General features: G+C 40.7%; 2 protein-coding genes across 4 annotated transcripts in view; both read right to left on the bottom strand.

Annotated features, from left to right (window-relative positions):
* The window catches only part of cep152 (centrosomal protein 152), a 63759-nt gene that overhangs the window by 30755 nt on the left and 13580 nt on the right, over window positions 1-19424 (bottom strand). The gene's annotated exons all lie outside the window — the stretch shown is intronic.
* LOC118556563 (phospholipid-transporting ATPase ID-like) lies at window positions 563-16817 on the bottom strand (the record flags this gene model as incomplete). Of its 2 annotated transcripts, XM_036148396.1 has the most annotated exon segments (26): window positions 563-1961; window positions 2269-2399; window positions 2481-2619; window positions 3117-3362; window positions 4991-5074; window positions 5161-5384; window positions 6733-6916; window positions 7284-7425; window positions 8293-8398; window positions 8487-8598; window positions 8680-8844; window positions 10660-10775; window positions 10924-11112; window positions 11214-11379; window positions 12255-12298; window positions 12761-12969; window positions 13074-13270; window positions 14827-14915; window positions 15038-15196; window positions 15307-15386; window positions 15504-15574; window positions 16059-16131; window positions 16212-16273; window positions 16357-16455; window positions 16542-16655; window positions 16759-16817. In XM_036148396.1, coding segments are annotated over 26 exon segments (3578 nt in total), but the record flags the coding sequence as incomplete, so codon positions are not given.

Raw genomic sequence — 19424 nt, 5'->3', positions numbered from 1 at the left:
GGCACATGCAGCTCGGTTTTACTGACACTAAAATCACACATTTTGGTTATTTCTTGTCAGTTTTAAGCTCAAATACAAACTGAACATCTGCTGTGGAAATCAATTTGTTTAAACTGAACATCTGGTGTGGAAATCAATGTGTTTAATGCTTTTGTTGGTAATATTTCCTGTGCTTTGAAGTAACCGTTTTAATATGTTCCGTAACTGGACAGAGTTTCTTTTACACCTTTTTAAATACATTTGGAGTCTTAATTACCAGCAAAAAATAAAAGCCATCGATCAATAAATGGTCCGACAGAAACAAATACCTTACAAGGCACATACAAGTAAAAATAGGGTTTTTCTCCATATTGATTTATGGCATTGAGACGGGCAAAATGCGGAATCAATAAAGTGTAATGCCCTGTGCTTTCTAATGCGTTCTGCATCGTAAAAAAAAAAAAAAACTTATCCCTCCTCTAATTTACAGTTTAATCATTTGGAAGGTATTCCAGGGCTCCTACACCTTTTTCGTAGAAATGTCTCAGACTTTTTCCAGACCTATAAATCTACAGCGTTCTTGATCCTTCACGGCCTTTTTTTTTTTTTTTTTAAAAACACAAATGTTCACCATGAACGTCAGTGTTCAGGCTTTCTGTATTTAACCTGCAAAAACAAACAACACAAAAACTGAAACCCAAAGGAACAACAAGATATAAAAAGGGACGGAAAGAAACGACGGACATAAGGACGGACACGGGAAAAGAAAGATGGGAAGATGCAAAAAAAAGGAAGGAGTCGAGGAACAAATGGAGGTAGAGTACAAGAAAACAAGGATCAAAACAAGTAGGAAAAGGTTGAAAAAGGAAGGAAGTAGTAATAAAGGAAAAATTAAAGGACAAGAACAAAGGCAGAAACGAAGGAAGGACACAAGAAAGGCATCAAGGACAAATTGAAGGAGTGATACTAGGAGGAAGGATGGAAAGAGAGAAGGAAACAAGGAAGGTGAGACATTAAGGAGGGAGAAAGAAGGAAGGACACAAAGGATAGAGAACAAAGCCTGGAGGTACAATTATTTTTCTATATTCTCATTTCTTCTTTTTCCACACTTATCCAAACTTGGAAAAAAAAAAGTGAAATCAACTTCCAGACTTGGTTGGGACCCAGCAATTCCCCCAGATGTCCTGGTTTCACAAAATCCTTGTAACATTCAGAGATCACGTGACTCATACAAGTAGAAAATGAGGTATGCTTTGTGTTATTTAGAGCTTTGATTTGCTCAAAGCTTGTGCTTGGTTTGTCAGATCCATGCAGCCTGTAGTGTCTCGCAAAAGTATTCACACCCATTCGAACCTTTTCACATTTTCTTGCACGACAACAGCAAACTTAAATTCATTATGTGGGAAAGACCAACACAAAGTTGCGAAGAGGAAGAGAAATGATGTGGCCAAGACGTGTAGTCTGACCTTCAGAAGTCACCTTTTTACCCTTAAAAACGTTTAAAAACGATCGGTTTCCTTCCACATGGTAACTATGCACCGCTTTGTTTTGGGCAGTGACATAAAATCCCAGTAAACTTATTTAACGTTTGTATTTGTAAGATAAGAAAATGTGAAAGGTAAAGGGGTGTGAACACTCTGGTTAGGCACTCGTATCCTTTACTGTTATGTCAGCCTGTCTGCTGATGCTCTGGAGTCTTTATGGCTTTCTGGTGGATCCGGTCTCTCAGGCGAGATGCAAGAGACTTCATTCTTTCTCTTAAGTATATTTTCTATCCAGCTGGAGCTTTGTGCCGGTCTTTCGAGGGAGACGGTGGAAGATAGCGTGCTCATCCTCATGTTTTTGCCTGAGGTTATCAGCTCTCCGTAGCCCTGCTGGTGGGAGAAGGCGTAGGCAGAGCGGCGGGAGCTGGTCCTGCGGACCCGCCTCAGGTTCTGCTCCTTGGGTCCTTGCTTCTTGCTGGACTGCTGCAAATGACGAACCTGCGACAACAAAGCAAGGATTCCTTAAGGTTGTCGGATTTTACAGCATCTTCTTTACTCGTTGGACCCCTGATGAAAAAGTGGTAAGAATTTTCATACCTCATAAAAAGGTTATGAGAACAAAACTACTTGCCCTGAACCTGCCCATATCAATAGTGAAAGTTTTTAAATCCTCTTCACCAGAGGGTGCAAGTAATTACGGGGGGTCCAATATAAACTGACATTTCACTGGTTCGGCACCATTTTACTGGTAAACCTGGTTTATGACGAACTTCTAAAGGCACGCGCTGTGTTTTTGTTACAGCACCTTGTCTGTTAGGGTTGGGAAGAGGTCCACTCTCAGAAAGCTCACGACCAAGCCGGGCAAAATGCACACCACAGTGGTGAGCAGGATGACCAGCCACACGCTCTTCTCCGAAAGACAGTTGCGAGCCGTGCCTGTGGAGACGGCAGTCAGAGATGCTTTCAGTTTCATTCCCACCGATCGGCTTTTTCTCGTCCCCCCTGAGCCAAACTCACCGAGAAACGGGAAACTACTCGGAAAGATGCCAAACAAGCCGTCGCTCTGCATTGCAAACAGTACAGCGAAGTACATGATCAGGCTCCCCCACACAAACAGGTGATTGACTGCTGTCCAGTAGTGTGTATCCAGTCCAATCTGGTCAGAAAAGGAAGAAGAAGAAGTTTTAGTATTAGTTATTAGTAGTGTTGCGCCGATGCCATTTTTTGGCCCCGATACCGATACCTGCCTGTGCAGTATTGGCCGATACCGATACCGTCTGTTTGAAATTGATGTGTGTGTATGTATAAAGAACTGCATACTACTGAGGGTAGTAGAACTTTTTATTGCCTACCTGGAATGGGTGACAATAGTTTAATAAACTTTTGGCTCTTAAATGCCAAAATAGTGCAACATTCATGAACTTATATAACATGTATCATACTAGTCGGGAGAGAGAAGGCTGCGTTCAAGTGACATACAAACATCAAAATGGTATCTGTGCCCTATTTGTTGGTACTTACCGATACTGATACCACCATTTTAGTGCTGGATCTGGGCCCTGCCCGATACTGGTATCGGTATCGGCGCAACACTAGTTATTAGTATACTTCGCCGCATGGGAACAGTTTTTCCGGCTGTGCTCAGAGACTCACCTGAACGCTCACAACAATGACTAACGTCGTTGCAATGGTGACGGCAAACGCCTGTTGGTCAGAGAAGTCGGAGCCGCCTTCCTTCACCCTGACGGTGAAGGCTCCGTAGGGAATGAAGAACAGCAGGAAGGACGTCACCATCCCCTGCAGCGTGCAGAGGAAAAACTGTCGCTTGTTGAAGAGTAGGTTCTGCTGGCCGGGTTTGTACAGGCTCGGGTAGCGAAGGCTGTTCTGCTCGTTGACGTCCTGGCAGGAAAGAGTCGGTAATTAGACACGTTTAAGCAGGTCCTGGCTATTAAAGGCAGTTAAAGGGAGGGTGGCATGACAAATGGTGGGTTGAAGGTGATGCACAGTAAGGGATGCAGTAATAGATGTGGTATATGGGTTCACGAATTAGTAACAGATTAGTTACATTAACTGCAGCGTCTGCTTTGTGGTTAGAGGCTTGTTTAAGTTATATGCTGGAGTTGCATTATTTAAAACAGTAAAACAGGTTTACAGTATGAACTGAATATTTACCTGGATGGACTTGACAATGTCTTGAAAAGACAAAAGTGTTGGAAGTATAAGAAAGTCCACAAACTATGGACATACATTTTATGAACAAAAGCACAACTTACATACAGCACCCTCCACATGCACTGCATCCACAGTAGAAATGTTCAAACAACTTAAAAATAAATGCATCTTTCATTACGGAAGGATATTGTCATATGTCCGAGTAATTGTTTGTAAAGGGGACATATCATGCAAAATCCACTTTTTTAGCCCTTAAATACATTTGATTGTGTACCTCTCTAGGAGTTTAAAAAAAAAGTAAATATATTCCAGCCAGGAGCTCCGTAGACATCTTAATATTCCTTTTGGGTTGCATTTTTGAAGCTGTTCAGCTTTTATTACACTTTTTCAACTACGTCACAGTATTTGATGCAGAACTGCTAAAAAAAACCATGGTCTTCTGGCTTACCAATTTTACGAATCCACCATTTTTATTTTTTAAAGCGAAAGCTACTAGTTGATAAGTTATCAGCTGTTCATTACACATGTCCCCCAACACACTACGAAAATGGCTAAATGACATGGAGGGGAACATTCTCGTTTAGATTTAAAGAGACAGCACCAAAACTGGTTGCTCTCAGATGCACCTCAGCACAGGGGCAAAAAGGGGGAACATCGTGGTAAATGACCGAGGAATTTAGACCAAAGCATTGTAGTTCCACTTTATATAGACCACAACTGAATGATATCAATGTGAAAAAGAAGAATTTAAAAGCATGTGTCCTCTTTAAAAGATTGACGGGTGCCAGCACCCCTTATAATGATACTTCTTGCAATCGTCATTTGACCTCATCAGACCGACAACATTTCACAAAGTTGGAGCATACAAAGAAAAGATCACTTCTCTTTACACAATCTCTCCTCAGCTCAGCCCACAGGTTTTCTGTAGGACTGAGGTTTGGGGACTGAGAAGGCCATAGAAGAAGGTGAATTTTGTGAGCCATCTCTACATTTTTCTTGATCTTATCTTGAACCCCCCCCCCCCCCCCAAAAAAAAAACAAGAATCCTGGCAGAATAGACTAAATTTGTATTTAAGCTCTCTAGGGGAGACTTCATGCATTCTGACAGGCTTCCCAGGACCTTTGGAAGAAAAACAGGCCCCACGCATTACAGATCCACTACCTTACCTAACAGTAGGGGATAATTAATTTTTCCATACATGAAAAACTGAATATTTGTTGTTGAAAACATCAGTCTAATCTGCCTAAAGTTCATGGTTCCAGAAAACGTCCCAGTAGAGTTCAGAGATCAAGCAAATACATGCATATTTAATTGTAAGCCTTTTTTATCATTTGTTTCTTGTTTTTAATAATACCTGATCAAAAAGTCCCATGGCCAGTACTGGTAAGGATGTATAGACAATATTGAAGAGGGTTATGAACCACTGGTCGTACACAGTCTGTGGAAAGAAGAAGCTCATCATCAAGGTCAAGATCATCTACAAAGCTGCCCCCAGATTTTACTAATAGATTACAGCTTTCTTACCTGCGCTGAGAAACCACAGAAGAAGCCGTACCAGAAGTGAACCAGGGTGAAGGCGAAGTTCTTGTAGAAGAAGTAGGCTAGGAAGTGACACATTCGGAAGTAGGACCAGCGTCCGTGCACCAACAGCAGCCTCTGCAGGTATCGAAACTGAGCGAAGGAGTAATCTGAGGCCAGAACTGCTTGCATCCCCTCCTGTCCGCTGATGCCTACACCGATGTGGGCGGCTGAAGCGGCACAAGGAAAAAGCACAATGTGGGTCACTGCCTTTAAACAATATAGGAATACCACACATGTATTTTGCATAAATATATCTATTACAATTGAAAAGTTCACACCAACTGAAATAATCAAAATTTAATCTACGTTAACATGACTTTCCCATTGTTACACATTCCTACCAGTTTCTGTAATCCAGAGCATTTCAGCCACAGACTGGCCACATGCATTATTTGCATGCAGACTCTGAACGTATGGTGCATGCAAGGAGTCCTTTGGGATTGCGACACTGCAAACGTTGATATTGCGACGAAGAAGACTGTGGTCCGACATACTGTGCAGCTCGAGTGCAAGCACATCAAAGTTAAGAGGGTAAATGAACGAGCTGGCACGGGAGATTTAGATTCAGCTAAGGCAGCACTTATATAAGGCCAATGGAGCTCTTGTTAAATGATGAGAAAATGAGGTAAAACCAAAATGTTAGTTTCACAAGAGAGGTGATTTATTTAGAGGTCTGCAGAATGTTTTACTGTATTTCTTTCACAAATAGCTTCTGTTTAGTTGCTATTAGATGAGCATTATATAGCCAAAAATAAGATAAGATAAGATAAGAATTCCTTTATTGCCACACAATGGGAAAATTCGGGTGTGCCAGTGGCAAAGACACAGACAGTTACACACAATTATCAGCAATAAAAAAGAAGAAGAAAAAGAACAAACTAGTCTAATCCTAAATTAGTTCTAAACAAACGTCAACAATAGAAAATAAAAATAAATACCAGAGTAAACATTGCACCATTATTGACAGTAATGGCATATTCAGGTAAAAATGAGATGAAATCCAGCCTATTTACAGAGACGTGATAATATAATATGCAATCTGCATGATAGTGCATATACATATATGTTGCTTGATGTGTAAAAATAAAGGTGACATTAAATCAATGTTTTATTGGAGAACCTATGGGACTCTGACTTGTCTTCTGCCACCAGCTGCAGACTGCCAACTCTGTCTTTCACCTTAATACAAAGACCCACTGATTGAATTAACATGAGGAATAATTTCTATTATTTCTATAAATTAGAGTCAAGCTATACATATCAGTTTCCACAAATGTGTATATATCATTTATGATACGTCTAAAACAATGTAATTTTTTTTTTTTACTTTGAGTTCGTGAGACTTTTTCTTGGGTTTTAATCTCTTTAAACACCAATGAAAGCGTGATACTGAAATCAACGGTTTGTTTTTGTCAACGAGGAGTCTGTACCAGCAGATTAGATTCATTGTTTTCTGACCGGTCCTTCGTGTGTTCTGGGTAAAACGAGTAAAGTTTGGCACTCCCTGAGCCTTACTTTTGATCATGCTGACGTCGTTGGCCCCGTCCCCTACAGCCAGCGTGACGGCCCTCTTGTGCCTCCTCACCAGCTCCACCACCTGAGCTTTCTGCATCGGCGTGACCCGACAGCAGATGACTGTTTTACACAAACAGGCCAGATCCAGCAACGTGTGCTCCAGCTGGGGCTCCAGAGCGTGAGCCTGCGGGGCAAACACATACATCACACCTGTTTAGCATATTGTATTATCGCAGCGCTCTAACGTCCCTGCTGAGGCAGCACCAGGCCACAGCCCGATGTAGCACTTTCCCATCATGCCGTGGAGCACAGCTGCAGGGGGCGCGGAAATGGATGTTAATGAAAAGCTGCAACAGAGCTGACAGCCCTCAGCAGTCCAGCAGCTCTCTGCTAATTAGACTTTATTTAGTCAGCAGGTAAAGAGAGACGCCACATTCAGCAGAAGAACACAACCGGTTTTTAATTGTTAAAAACCTGCTATGTCAAAAACAAAATGAAAGGCAAGAAAACTAAAAAAAAAAAGCAACAACAACAATTGGATCGGATCTTACCAGACTGTGGCCATTGATGACTAAGGCATACTCTGCAATAATAGCTTCTTCAAACACAGAATCTTCTGCAAACATGTCGCTCTTCTCGACGTCTCCTGTGCTGTTCACCCGGCTCAGACCGAGGATGAGCTCCTTAGCGCTCCTACAGAGAGAAGAAAGCTAATAAACTTGCATTTTACACTATTTAAACTTTTTTTTTTTAAAGCAAAACAAGTTTCAATATTTTGAATAAAATAAAGCACTACATTTTTAAGACTACAGACCAGGGCTCTGTTTTTCTTTTTACCATAGACTAATCATAGTGTCTATGTTCATGTTGCAATAATATTTACTGGGTTTGGCTGTTTATTGTGGTGTTTTTGTAAAATATGAGCATGACATTTGTGCAAAAGAACAAAACTTTTGATAAAAAGGCGCTGAGAAAGGTCGGACTGCCTACTGGTCTAGTAAGAGAGGCTGAAAATAACACACTTTTTTAAATATAATTTATGAAAAGACTGAAAACTATGCATTTTTTTTCTTCCCCTACACAGTCATTGACTACTTTTTGTTGATTTATCACATAAAATCCCAATAAAATACATTCAAGCTTCTGGTTGTAATATGAAAAACTCAAAGCTCAAACTTTTGCAAGCAACTGTAAATTTTATATTTTTAGTTGGGATTTCTTTCTTGGATTTACCACAGTAAATATAAAATGTAAAAAAAAATGTGATTTAATTTCATGAGTCCTTTTATGCCCGATGTTTATGCTCTGTAGATTTTCAGTGATCTCGGACAGGATGGTCTTAAGTGCTTCTGCTTAAAAGCTCATTGGATCCAGTATTTACATAAAATGTAAATAACACAGCTTTATTTTTTTACTAAAAATAATTCTGCAGGCCAAACTGCAGCTTCTGTTGCAGTTTTGGGTAAATTTTTAATTGTTTTGAAAGGGACAAAATATGTCCTTCTGGAAAAGGCAGCACACCTCGTCTGGCGCTGCTGTTGTGGGAACATGAAGGGTTACCTGAGCTGCTGCTGCACCTCCAGCTGTGTGAGTCCAGAGATGACAAACACCTCATTCATGTCGTCTCGCAGCATGTTGCAGGAGTAGCCGATGTTCATCGCCGTCTCTGAAACAGCAGTTTATAGATCTGTACCTCCACAGATACAGCATGTATGCAGCTATTCATCACCCAGACTTCTCTAGTCATTAGCTACCTAGTTTGTCTCCTGTGAGGACCCAGATCTTGATGTCAGCTAGATTCAGACAGGCGATTGTCTCGGGCACTCCTTCTTGAAGCTTGTCCTCTATAGCTGTGGCTCCAAGAAGCTTCAACAGAGTCACCAGTCAGTCTGTAGTTGCTAGAGACTCATCGCTACATAGGTGCAAACAAAAGGGTGTAAATTTCACCTTCATGCCCTGCTCGATCTCCTCGTAGAGAACAGCCAGCTGTTCGTCGCGGTTCTCGATCACAGTGCTCGCGTAGTGAAGCTTCTTCTTCCAGACCTGATAATACTCCTCACTGAGGTCTTTGTAGGCAAGAGCCAGTGTTCGAAGCCCTTCTCCTGCAAATTCCTGTCAGGAAATGGATGGATTTAACACTTCCGTAGTCCATGAAACTCGCAGAACAAATACGTACTGTAGTTGGAATAAGCAAGCTGCAGCATTGCTTTTTCATTCTTTAGTCAAGATCCTAATGCAATCTGAATACATGTCATTTTTAAAACTATTTAAAGAAAACTATGTGCCAAGAGTAGATCCATTTAGGTTCAGCAGCTACAGGAGTCCTCAAAATGCAGAGATGCATTATGTCACTTTAATTTGAATTAAATTTTTATTTAAAGTGACACAAACACAAAGACTTAATGGCTAAAAGAATTAATCCGATGAAACTGAACAAACAATTAAATACAAACTGCATGAAGAACAATTATAGGACTTTTACCTGTTCATAAGGCTAAAAACACTGCAATGAACAATTCTGAAATTAATTTCTGTGTCTGGGGATCAATTAAAGACCCCTTTGATGGTGTTTTATAACCCACAATGAAGTCCTGATCCTAACTTTGGGAACAAAGACCTTAAAAGTGCACCCAGTGACTTGCAAAAGTATTTAAATGCCTTGAACTTCCCATTTTGTCACATTACAACCACAACCTTTAATGTGTTGTACTGGAATTTTACATAAGAGAAGAAAGTATTGAGTAAAATATTACTTTTTTTCAACATTTCTTACAACCAGGGCTTTGAACCGGTTCAAGGAACGAAAACGAAAACCGGGAACTTTTTGTATTTTACAGGGAACAGAAACGAAACCGGAAACGTTATTATTTTTTATGTTCTGGAACTGGAACACTCATTTAAAATAATGGTAACCGGTTAATACCGGTTTTATTTCGTTCCTCAAAGTTTTCGTTGCCTAATTAACTAAAAAAAAAAAACTAATTATTTTTCCTGCGCACGTTACTATGACGGCTGAGGTTCACTTCCTGTGTGACATCATCACATCACACATTCGCTGACTGAATGGAGAGAGAGCGGTGTCTCCACTAGAGCTACACATCTTAAATAAGAGGTAAATTACGATCCATCGTTAAGTAAAACGCTCTTTCCAAACACAATATCAATAGCTATATTTGTCAAACGAAAGGAACGAAATTAACCGTTCCGGGAACAGTATTTTTTTGTTCTAACCGGTTCGGGAACGTCAATTTATTGGTGGAACTCATAACCGGAAACGTTATAATTCCGTTTCTGTTCGGAACGAACCGATTGGGAAAAAAAATCGGTTCAAAGCCCTGCAAAAAACCCTGAAATATTTTGCATGCATTTCATTCAGCCCCTTTATTTAGTCTAAAATTCCTAAGAAAAATCCAGTGTCTTTAGTGACCTAATGAGTAAATAGAGCCTTTACCCTGCAAACTAAAGCTGTGATTTGGATCCGTCAGTGAGCCGAATCACCCAGACAGAGCCGTTGGGATCAATTATCAGAGCCAGTGCAACCTCCCGGCATCTGAGGATGTTAGTGGCTTTAATTCAGTGCACTATCACTTCCACTGAGTTGTTCTCGGCCACCAACCCTGCTCTTCTCCCCACAGTGGTTCCACAGTGTGCCCCAGTCACTTCATGTTCCAGCAACAGCAGTTTATTATTAATGAACCTTTTAAAACGTTCATTCTGTCGGCTGAATTAACGGGTCTCCAGATTCTGTTGGTGCATTACATAAAGTTATACTGACGCTTGGATTGTGATGTAAAACAAAAAAAGAAGTTAAATAATTCAAGGGATTTAAATATTTTTTGAGGCACTGTCAAACTTTTTGGCTAAAAAGCATTAAATATGTTCAGCCTAGACACTTTAAACTGTTATTTAATCATTGAGAAGGCTTACACTGAGGTGTTCTGAGGTAGTGTACATGAGGTTCTCGCTGGACGGATCCAGACGGTCAAAGACGATGGTGTCGGCTCCCTTGCAGTACAGTTTAATCTGACCCTGGGGATTTCTCACTTGGATAAAAAAAAAAAACAAGAAAAATGAAGGCTTTTACACAACAAATAAGATCAGATGTCACATGCAACACAAAAAAAATGCAAAAAAGTAGCACATTTTCTCAGTCATGCTGACTACTAATGCTATTATACGTAAAGACCTAACCAATGACACTCATTCTCTTGCGCACGTTGTTGAAGTCCAGTATGGCCAGCAGCTCGTAGGTCACAGCTCTTCCCATCTCGCACAGTGTGATGGTTTCTGGAGTTCGAGCCCGGAAGATAAAGCCAAAGTTTCTCGCTGCGGTCACCAGTGCTCCTTCGTCAGGTGACTGGGCCTGGTACTCCAGCTTCCCTACATTTAAACACGCGTATTGATCAGGAAGTGGGGGGGTGGGGGTGGGGGGGGGGGACTCCTATAGGACATCACTGTGACGTCTGTGCGTGTAGCTTTACCTTCGCTCTTCTCCTCTGGCATGACGGTGTGGCACAGAGCCAGCAGCCTGAAGAACTCCTGCACTGCAGATTCCTCCCGTTTGACAGCTTCAACCAGGCTACAGTCGTAAAACTTAAAGCCTTGGTCGCAGAGCGGGTTGAAGGAAAAGTCTACACACGCTGTTTTCTGAGGACACAGACACAGCACCAGGGAGGGTTTTTAAAACACAGTAATCTATCATTTATTTCAGGAAATAAACCTGACATTTGCTAGAGAAACAAAGAAATGGAGTAATTGACAAGAAAAGCTGAGAAAACGCTTAATTGCTTCATTAACTTTTACGATGTGAAAAAATTCACATCGTAAAAATATCATATTTTTATTACTCTGGTTGTCAAGAGAAGGCGTTTTATTTTGGAGCATCGGATGACTCTTTAGTTTGTGAAAACAATCTCAGTGTTTCTGACGAGCCTCGTGAACCGTGTGGGTGTCTTGGTAAGAAGCGTGGATTTGTCACCAGTGCCCACTTCTCAGGTGGGTAAGTTAGTCTGCAGGGTTATTTGTAGATCCTAGTTTTTACACTGTTTAAAGCATTTCATGACAAAACGGAGCTTTAAGTATTGCCTGAAATCCACATATAGATAAAGCTATGTGACTCCATATAAATAAGATATATATAACTTATACACAACAGGTAGATGTAAGGATGAGTTGAGCAACACATTACTCAACTTATCTTTGCTAAAAGATTTCTGTTTCTTTCCAATTGAGTCGTAGGAATGGTCTAAAAAGTTTATCCTGATCTCATTTTTTTACATTAATAAAAGCAAACATTTTGGCAGGTGTACCCTTTTTCCAGAACTTGCACAAAAATGAGCTCTTAGTGTGCAATCATGTGCACAGCTTCTTTCCATTTTAATTTATGTTCTCTTAGATTTTCAATAAGTTTTAAACATTCAAACTGAAGGGCAAAAATGGGAAGTCTGATTATGAAAGCACATAAGTATAAAATAAATATAACTAAACATAAGGAGGTGGTGCCCTGTTTGTTCACATCATACCTCTGTGATTTCCACCTTCTCGTTGAATTCATCATAGACATCCCCTTGAGGAAAAAAACAAAAACAAAGATTAAAACACCTCAGCAACTTGCCAAAACTGAAACATTACATCACTTACCCTAACAGCTTTCTTGATTGTTTCTTGAACAAACAGTACAAGGGGACTCAAACTGGTTCTTTTAATTCAACCTAATCGGAATTTGGTTTCAAAATTAAAACAAGCAGAGGGGAAATGATCCTTGATCTGTACAGAATTTTATCTCACTAAACTTAATGCAGTTGTAGTAACTTTTCTCAAGTAATAAGGCTTGTGATGTTGTCTTTAAAACAGCTGTTCTTTGGTGGCATATGAGATACATTTATGGATGTCAGTGCCTCTGTGTGGTTCCAATGCCAAAATGGTTGAAAAATATAGACGTGCGTGTTTGATCATCTGTTTTTTTGGGGCCATTTGATCAATTTTGTTCAGTAAGAGGTAAAACCCACGTGAGAGCATCACTCCATACCATAGGTCCGCCCAGTGATGGAGCACTTGCTGAACACCATGACGTTCTGCGTCAGCGTGCCGGTCTTGTCGGAGAAGAGGAACTCCACCTGTCCGAGCTCCTCGTTCAGAGTGGTGGTGCGGGCCTCAGCCGAGGTGTCGGTCTGACTGTGGTACATCTTCCGGTCCCAGTTGATGAAGAAACTGTGACCGAGCCGCAGGACCTCCACACTGAGGGAAGGTACCGGGAACGTCTCAGAAAGTGAGGTTCTTTCAACAAAGCTATAATTAAACAGATAAATGACAATAGAAGAAAACTAGGTTCTTTGTTTTACCTGACATACAGTGAAATAGGCACAACAGTGTTGAGGATGATGATGTAGGACCAGAAGGTGAGGAAGCCAGAAAAAACGGCACTGCTCTGAAAGTCGTCCCGTGGTAGGAAGAGCTCGAACTTTCTGCCGATACAAGTCTCCCAAATGGTGTTTCCTATCGCTAAAATCACTCCCATGCAGATGAGGAAGGCAAAAATCTGAGAGAAGAAACGGTACAGCAATGGTTTACATTGGTTAGACGGGGCTTAATAATTGCTCAAAAACAGGAAGGGATTCATTTAACATGACCATTTAGGTTAAATATTAGTGTAATTGACATTTTGTTATGCTGTTTTATCAGTTTTGGACCTGTGCAAATATCCCAATGCGGCTATTAGTGTGCATTAGTGCGCATTTTGCAGTTCATATTCAGAAGGCTGTTGGCCAGGATTTTTGACCGGACTTTTCCTTTAAAGGCTGTCCGAAATCCGCACAGCAGTCCGAAGCTCCTTTCCTCCCCACAATATACGGATGGTATCAATGCAGAGCACAAATTTCATTGGAAGGTATGTTGGAATGACAAATAAAGATTATTATTATAATTATATGCACAATTTGGAGGTATGCACGTTTTTCCCCCCAGCTGAAAGTCTTACTGTAATGCTAGTGTAACATATATCTAGCTCTATATCCAAGGAGCAACTGCTTAATGAGACTCATTTTGTTGCAGCCAGAGCAATGGCAAGACGTCACAAGGATAGCAACCAAAAAATGTTGTTAAATTACATGGGGTTATGCCAGCAAAATGTGGGCACGATTGGGTTTTAGCCTTGGCATGAGGGCCGTGTCGCCACTTTCTAAAGTCTAACACATGTTAAGTGTCTGCAGAGCACATGTCATGGATAAGGTACCACAGCTTGTACAACGCTCCTCTACACAGCACTTAGGATTCAGCTTTGCTGCCATCAAGACTATCCCACCACTGTTGGTTTTGCATGCTCTAATGTTAATGCAGTGGTCTCAAATTCCAGTACCTGAGGGTCTGCAACTTTTGGATGCGTCTCTGGCTCAACACACCTGACTCTAATATTAGCTCATTAGCTGAACTCTGTAGAGCTTGACGACATACAAGTGAGGCAGTTTAGCCATTTGATTCAGGTGCGTAGGGCTAGAGACACATTTAAAAGTTGCAGAGCACAGGCCTTTGAGGATTTGAGTTTGAGACCACTGCTTGAAACACTGCAGAAGATCTCTGGAAGACCCTGCAGAGATCACTCCCCTTTTGGGAGGTTTTCTGATTTCAGTGCCGAGGTCCAGCCTTATAGTCCAGAGCGAAGATGGCCTTAAGCATCACCTACGACTTCACATAGTATCTGGGCAGTTCAGGGAAAAAGGTATGGATGGAAGAAACCTTCGAGGACTGAGAACAAACACTGTTTTATTAGAACACCTGCTTCTCCTGGAATGGAATATCTCTGTTTTGCAAAATACGGCAGAAGTGCATAAATAAAGTATGGAATACTGCATCAAAGGACATGGGTTTGAAATAATTTAAACCTATTTCAATGGAAAATGAAATCCTATTAAATAATTTTTTATATCACAAGCTCATATGGAACCAGTAGCAGCAAAAAAAGCTTGTGACATTAATCTGTATTTACAATGTTTATAGGGAATATACAATTTCAAAGATCATATATTAAAGGTGCATTACAAACATAAATATTTTGGAAAATGGTTTTTTTTAAAATAAAAAATAAGAGTAAATTCATACCCATAAAACTAGCGTGTTCATAAGTTTATCAATGCTGGTCCTTTTGAACTTAGTCCTTCCGCAATTCTGCATCAGCTTGGTTTGCAGCCCTGATAAAGGCAAACAAAGACAACTAGTTCCACTAAAAGAACATTAAAGAGCAGAGAAACATAAAGCATTGTGACAAAACACAAAGATATGGAGCCTGAAAGCATTAAACAATAAATAATACCGGCAAAGATGACCATCCCAAAGCACCACTCAGTGTTCCTCAGAATGCAGCCTCGCAGAAGCATGTTTTCATTATCCAGAGAGTATTTGTTGTCTTTCCAGTGCAGCGTTCCAGTAAACTTATCCAGCTTGTTGTTTGGTGGTTCACAAACGACTTCTCCTGAGGAGAGACCACAAAACAAAAGAGAATGATCTGAGCAAACTCAGACTGCAAGAACGGTAGAAAGGAAGAAAAAAATACCCAAATATACAAACACTGCAGCGTCTTACCATCAAAGTCCATCAGTTTTGAAACATCTCCCAAATCTGAGGTCACACTCAAGGCCTGACGGACTTTCAGATTTGTCTCGCTGTTTGAGGAAAAAGTGACCAAGCATCCGTCAGTTTTCCAGCTCAGTTGTAGTTTGGATGTTCTTATTAAAGATAATTGTTTAACTAATTATTGATGGAACGAGTGCAACACTCACCCATCCAGCTCTGCAGTCTCGATATAGCACAGGCCATAAGGCTCGCTGCTACACAGAAGGAGGATATCTGCCTGTGAGCAGATCCACATAAAACGGTCAGTGGAGAAACGGGGCAATAAACTATCTAGAGGCTGCAGCAGCACTCTGCAGCCTACATCTAAAGCTTTCTCTGTTTCCAATCTACCAGTGTTTTTTATTTCTGGATATTCATGTAAAACATTTTTATGATAAAGAGGCTCATAAAATAGTGCATGAATGTGACGTTTATGAACAAATATTCACATATAAAATCTGAACAGTTTGTTGCACTGGATTTCATTTGGGGATTTCAGCACAAATGGGGCTAAATACAAATGGACTCCACACATTTTTTGGGTTTTCATTTTTAAAGAATTTTGATGTTTCATTTTCCTACAACAATCATGCACTGTTTTTCTGTTGACCTTTCGCATACGATTCCAATAAGATACACAAGGCTTGAGGCTTTAAGATGACTAAAAGTGAAAATGTGAGAAGGCTTTTGGAAAATATTGTATGTTCGTGCATTTTACTCACAGCGACAAACTGATTATTCTCAAGTTTGATGATGTCCCCGACGCGAACATTCATCCATTTCTCCTTCTGTAAACTTAAACAGAGGAAAGTCCACAATGAGCGGATGTGTTTGGGACTTTAGCAGCAGTTGTTGACAGGATCTGACTGTAGTACCTTCCTCTGATGAGAACCTGAGACTGACGGTTGTTGACTTGCTGGTCGCTCTTATGTCGAAACTAAAATTGTAAAAATATGTGATTATTGTTTCAAAGTAGTTATTTGTGTGAAAAAAGTGAAAGAGGAGAATCACAGTCCCTACATAGTCATCGCTGGCATCTTTGACGGCCGTGATCACGAGCACCAAAACCAAAGGCACGATGGTTGTGAACCAGGACAGGGAAGAGATTTCTGGAATCAACTGTGAAGTAAAATCTGCATGAGTCTCTTTGCTTTAACCTGAGCTTCAAGCGATCTACGGAAAGGAGCAGAACGTTTGTCCTATACCTGAAGTATCAGCAGCACAACGAAGTAAGCATTCGCCACCCTCTGGAACTGCTCAAACAGGTTGATGGGCAGGAAGGTGAAGATGTTGTACTTTGAAGTCTTTATGTGATTGTTCTGCACAGCAAAAAAGAGTATAAATACAGATTATCCTACAGGCCTACAGCTGAGGGTAAAGCCACAAGTGCAGACTAAGATTACAACTGTGAGGTCCACTTACAGCATATAAGAACTTTTCATTGTATTCTCGTGCGTTGGCTTTCACACGGCGCTCCTTCTCTACAATCAAAAAACAACTTGGTTCTGAGCATTAATGTCACATCAGTTTTGGGCTTTAAATTTCAATGATCCTTTTGAAGTGTCAGGGATAGATGACAATACAACAAACATCAATGACTTTTTTTTAAGTAGAAAAGAACTGGGTGCACAATTATTGTGCGTGTTCTTTATCAACACACTGAAAAAGTCACAGAGGTTCAAACCTTTACTTACACACACCAATATTCCTTAAAGGGGACACGTCATGGTTTTTAATGCCTTCCTTACACATTTAAATCCTTCAATTGTGGTTCTGCATAAAGAGATTGCAATACTTATAGACAACTGTGGTTGTTTTAAAGTGCTTATAAATAAAGCTGGTATGGTATGGTATGGTACTTGGTCTGAATTCCTCATTATTGGAGCTAAACAGCCCCTCTTTTGCCCTTGTCCTGAGGTTCTCCACCCCATTTGGTCCAGTTTTCTTTTTTTGCCGGGGATTGGTTTTATGAAATGTGTGCAGTTACATACATCCAACAACCGAATATTTTGACTTATACACACTGCAAAAACGGAACTTAAAATAAGTAAAATGTTCTTAAAATGAGTGTATCTGTCCTTGATTTGAGCAGGTAAATAAGAAGATTTGCCAATGGATTAAGATTTTTGCACTTAAAATGGGAACAACTCATCTCCATCATCTTATTTCAAGTGCAGGATGTCTAATTGTCTTATTTTAAAGGTCAAAATACTCACTCCATTGGCAAAAAATCTTATTTACCTGCTCAAATCATGGACAAATACACTAACTTTAAGAACATTTTGCTTTTTTTAGATCTGTTTGCAGTGCACTTGTAGCTTGAGCCTCCTCAGCTTGGACAGACACCATGAGTTGGAGCAGTTATGAACAGCTGGCTTCCTTGAAGAGGTTTGCTCCATTTTGACCTATTTCCTAGTTTCCAACATAATGTTTGAACTGATGGTTCGGATATCTGCAGATTAACTTTCATAAAAGAAAAGGCTCTTGACAGAGTTCTTGAGTGAGAAAAATGGAGTAGTGTCACAGCAAATGTGGGAAAAACTTCAAATGTGGCTGGATTTAAAACAGAAAGATGAAAAATATTCTGCAAGGAAGAACGCAGAAATGTTCCTCCACAGCCATTTAAAAGACAGCTTGCCAGTCATCCCAAAACGCTTGATGGGACAACCAGTCTTCCGTTATGATCCTGCTTCCTGCCACACTTCCTCCACCAGCAGTCATAAAAGCTGATGTGCTGCACCTGTGAACCTGCCATCCATCTCGCTCTGCCACATCTGCTTTCTGCCCGTCATAAGGCCTCTCCAGACAGCGGCAGGATATTAAAAGCATTTGCCTGTAGATCTCAGCGGTCTCCTGGCCCTCCCGTCTGCCTTGTTACAACCAGATCTTTTAGATTTTCCCTTTTTGTCCAGCCGTCTTCAGACTTCTACCAAGCTTCAGATCCTGGACAACAATCCTGACTCTGTCTTATGACCAATTATCTGTGCCAAGGCCTTGGATTTGTCTGCCCTGTCCTGATTACACGTGCGTGACCCAAACCTGTCCCCAGGATCAGTACCCCCTACCTGGGTTGGCGTCACCAACCCCGCCGCAAACGCCTGCTGGCTTCCACGACTGGCAAAGGATTCATCTGTCAGAACCAAGAACCCAGCCTGGTTCCTGAGAAGATTAGTAGCTTTATTTGTGAGTATTCTCACGGTCTTTGAATCCTCAGCGGCCACTAACCTGTTCGCTCCCTTTTTAGTGAATCCTATTTGTGCCTCCAGCAGATTCCAGCCTCCCACCAGGTTTCTCCTTAAAATAAATCAGTTAAAATGCCCTCTGTGTCTAGCTGAATGTTTGGGTCCCATGTCTGCCTCATTACATTATAGACTCAAAAGACAGGTTTTCCACACAGACACACATTGGTCGGGGTATCTGTTTGCCACTGATAAATGAAATATTTTTTATTTACTAGGTTTATTTTTGTGTGATATTAAAATTTGTTTAATAAGACATGTAAGTGGTCAAATACTTTTTTACAGAGTGTAATTTAATGTCTGTGGTTCAATTTGTTTTACCTGTGCCTCAATCCATGAGATATGTAGAGCCTGAACACCCCTGCTATGTTTTAGGTTAATGGCTTTCTTGTTAATAATACCTCACTGGATCGGTCTACATTAGGAATTTGGGAACACAAAGCTAAGAGAATGCCTGTGGCATCTTCAGCTGTCTCTACATGCCCATCTGCCCAATAACTATGTAACAGTTTCACCATTCATCCTCCCTCTGGGTCAGAAACACTAGACACTGCCTCAAGACAACTTCCAAAGCAACGTAACATTTTTTTACACGCACCAGAATCGCAAGAAACGCTGAGATAGAGCTGCAGTGCCAGACGAGGTTAAATTGTGTCAATTATGTATAAAATACCTGCGGTAAGGTGCAACAGAACCGGTGATCTCACACATTGACCGTGGTCACCAGCTATCGGTACTAAAACAATCAATTATTAAAACACTGCTTCACTTGTTCTAACACTTTGGCCTGCTTAACCATTTGTTTACATGTGTGATATCTATCATCTATCTATCTATCTATCTATCTAT

This window comes from Fundulus heteroclitus, chromosome 2, assembly GCF_011125445.2.
Source record: "Fundulus heteroclitus isolate FHET01 chromosome 2, MU-UCD_Fhet_4.1, whole genome shotgun sequence".
Classification (NCBI taxonomy): domain Eukaryota; kingdom Metazoa; phylum Chordata; class Actinopteri; order Cyprinodontiformes; family Fundulidae; genus Fundulus; species Fundulus heteroclitus.
The sequence above is the reverse complement of the archived record's forward strand: the minus strand, read 5'-3'. Positions and strand labels throughout refer to the sequence as shown.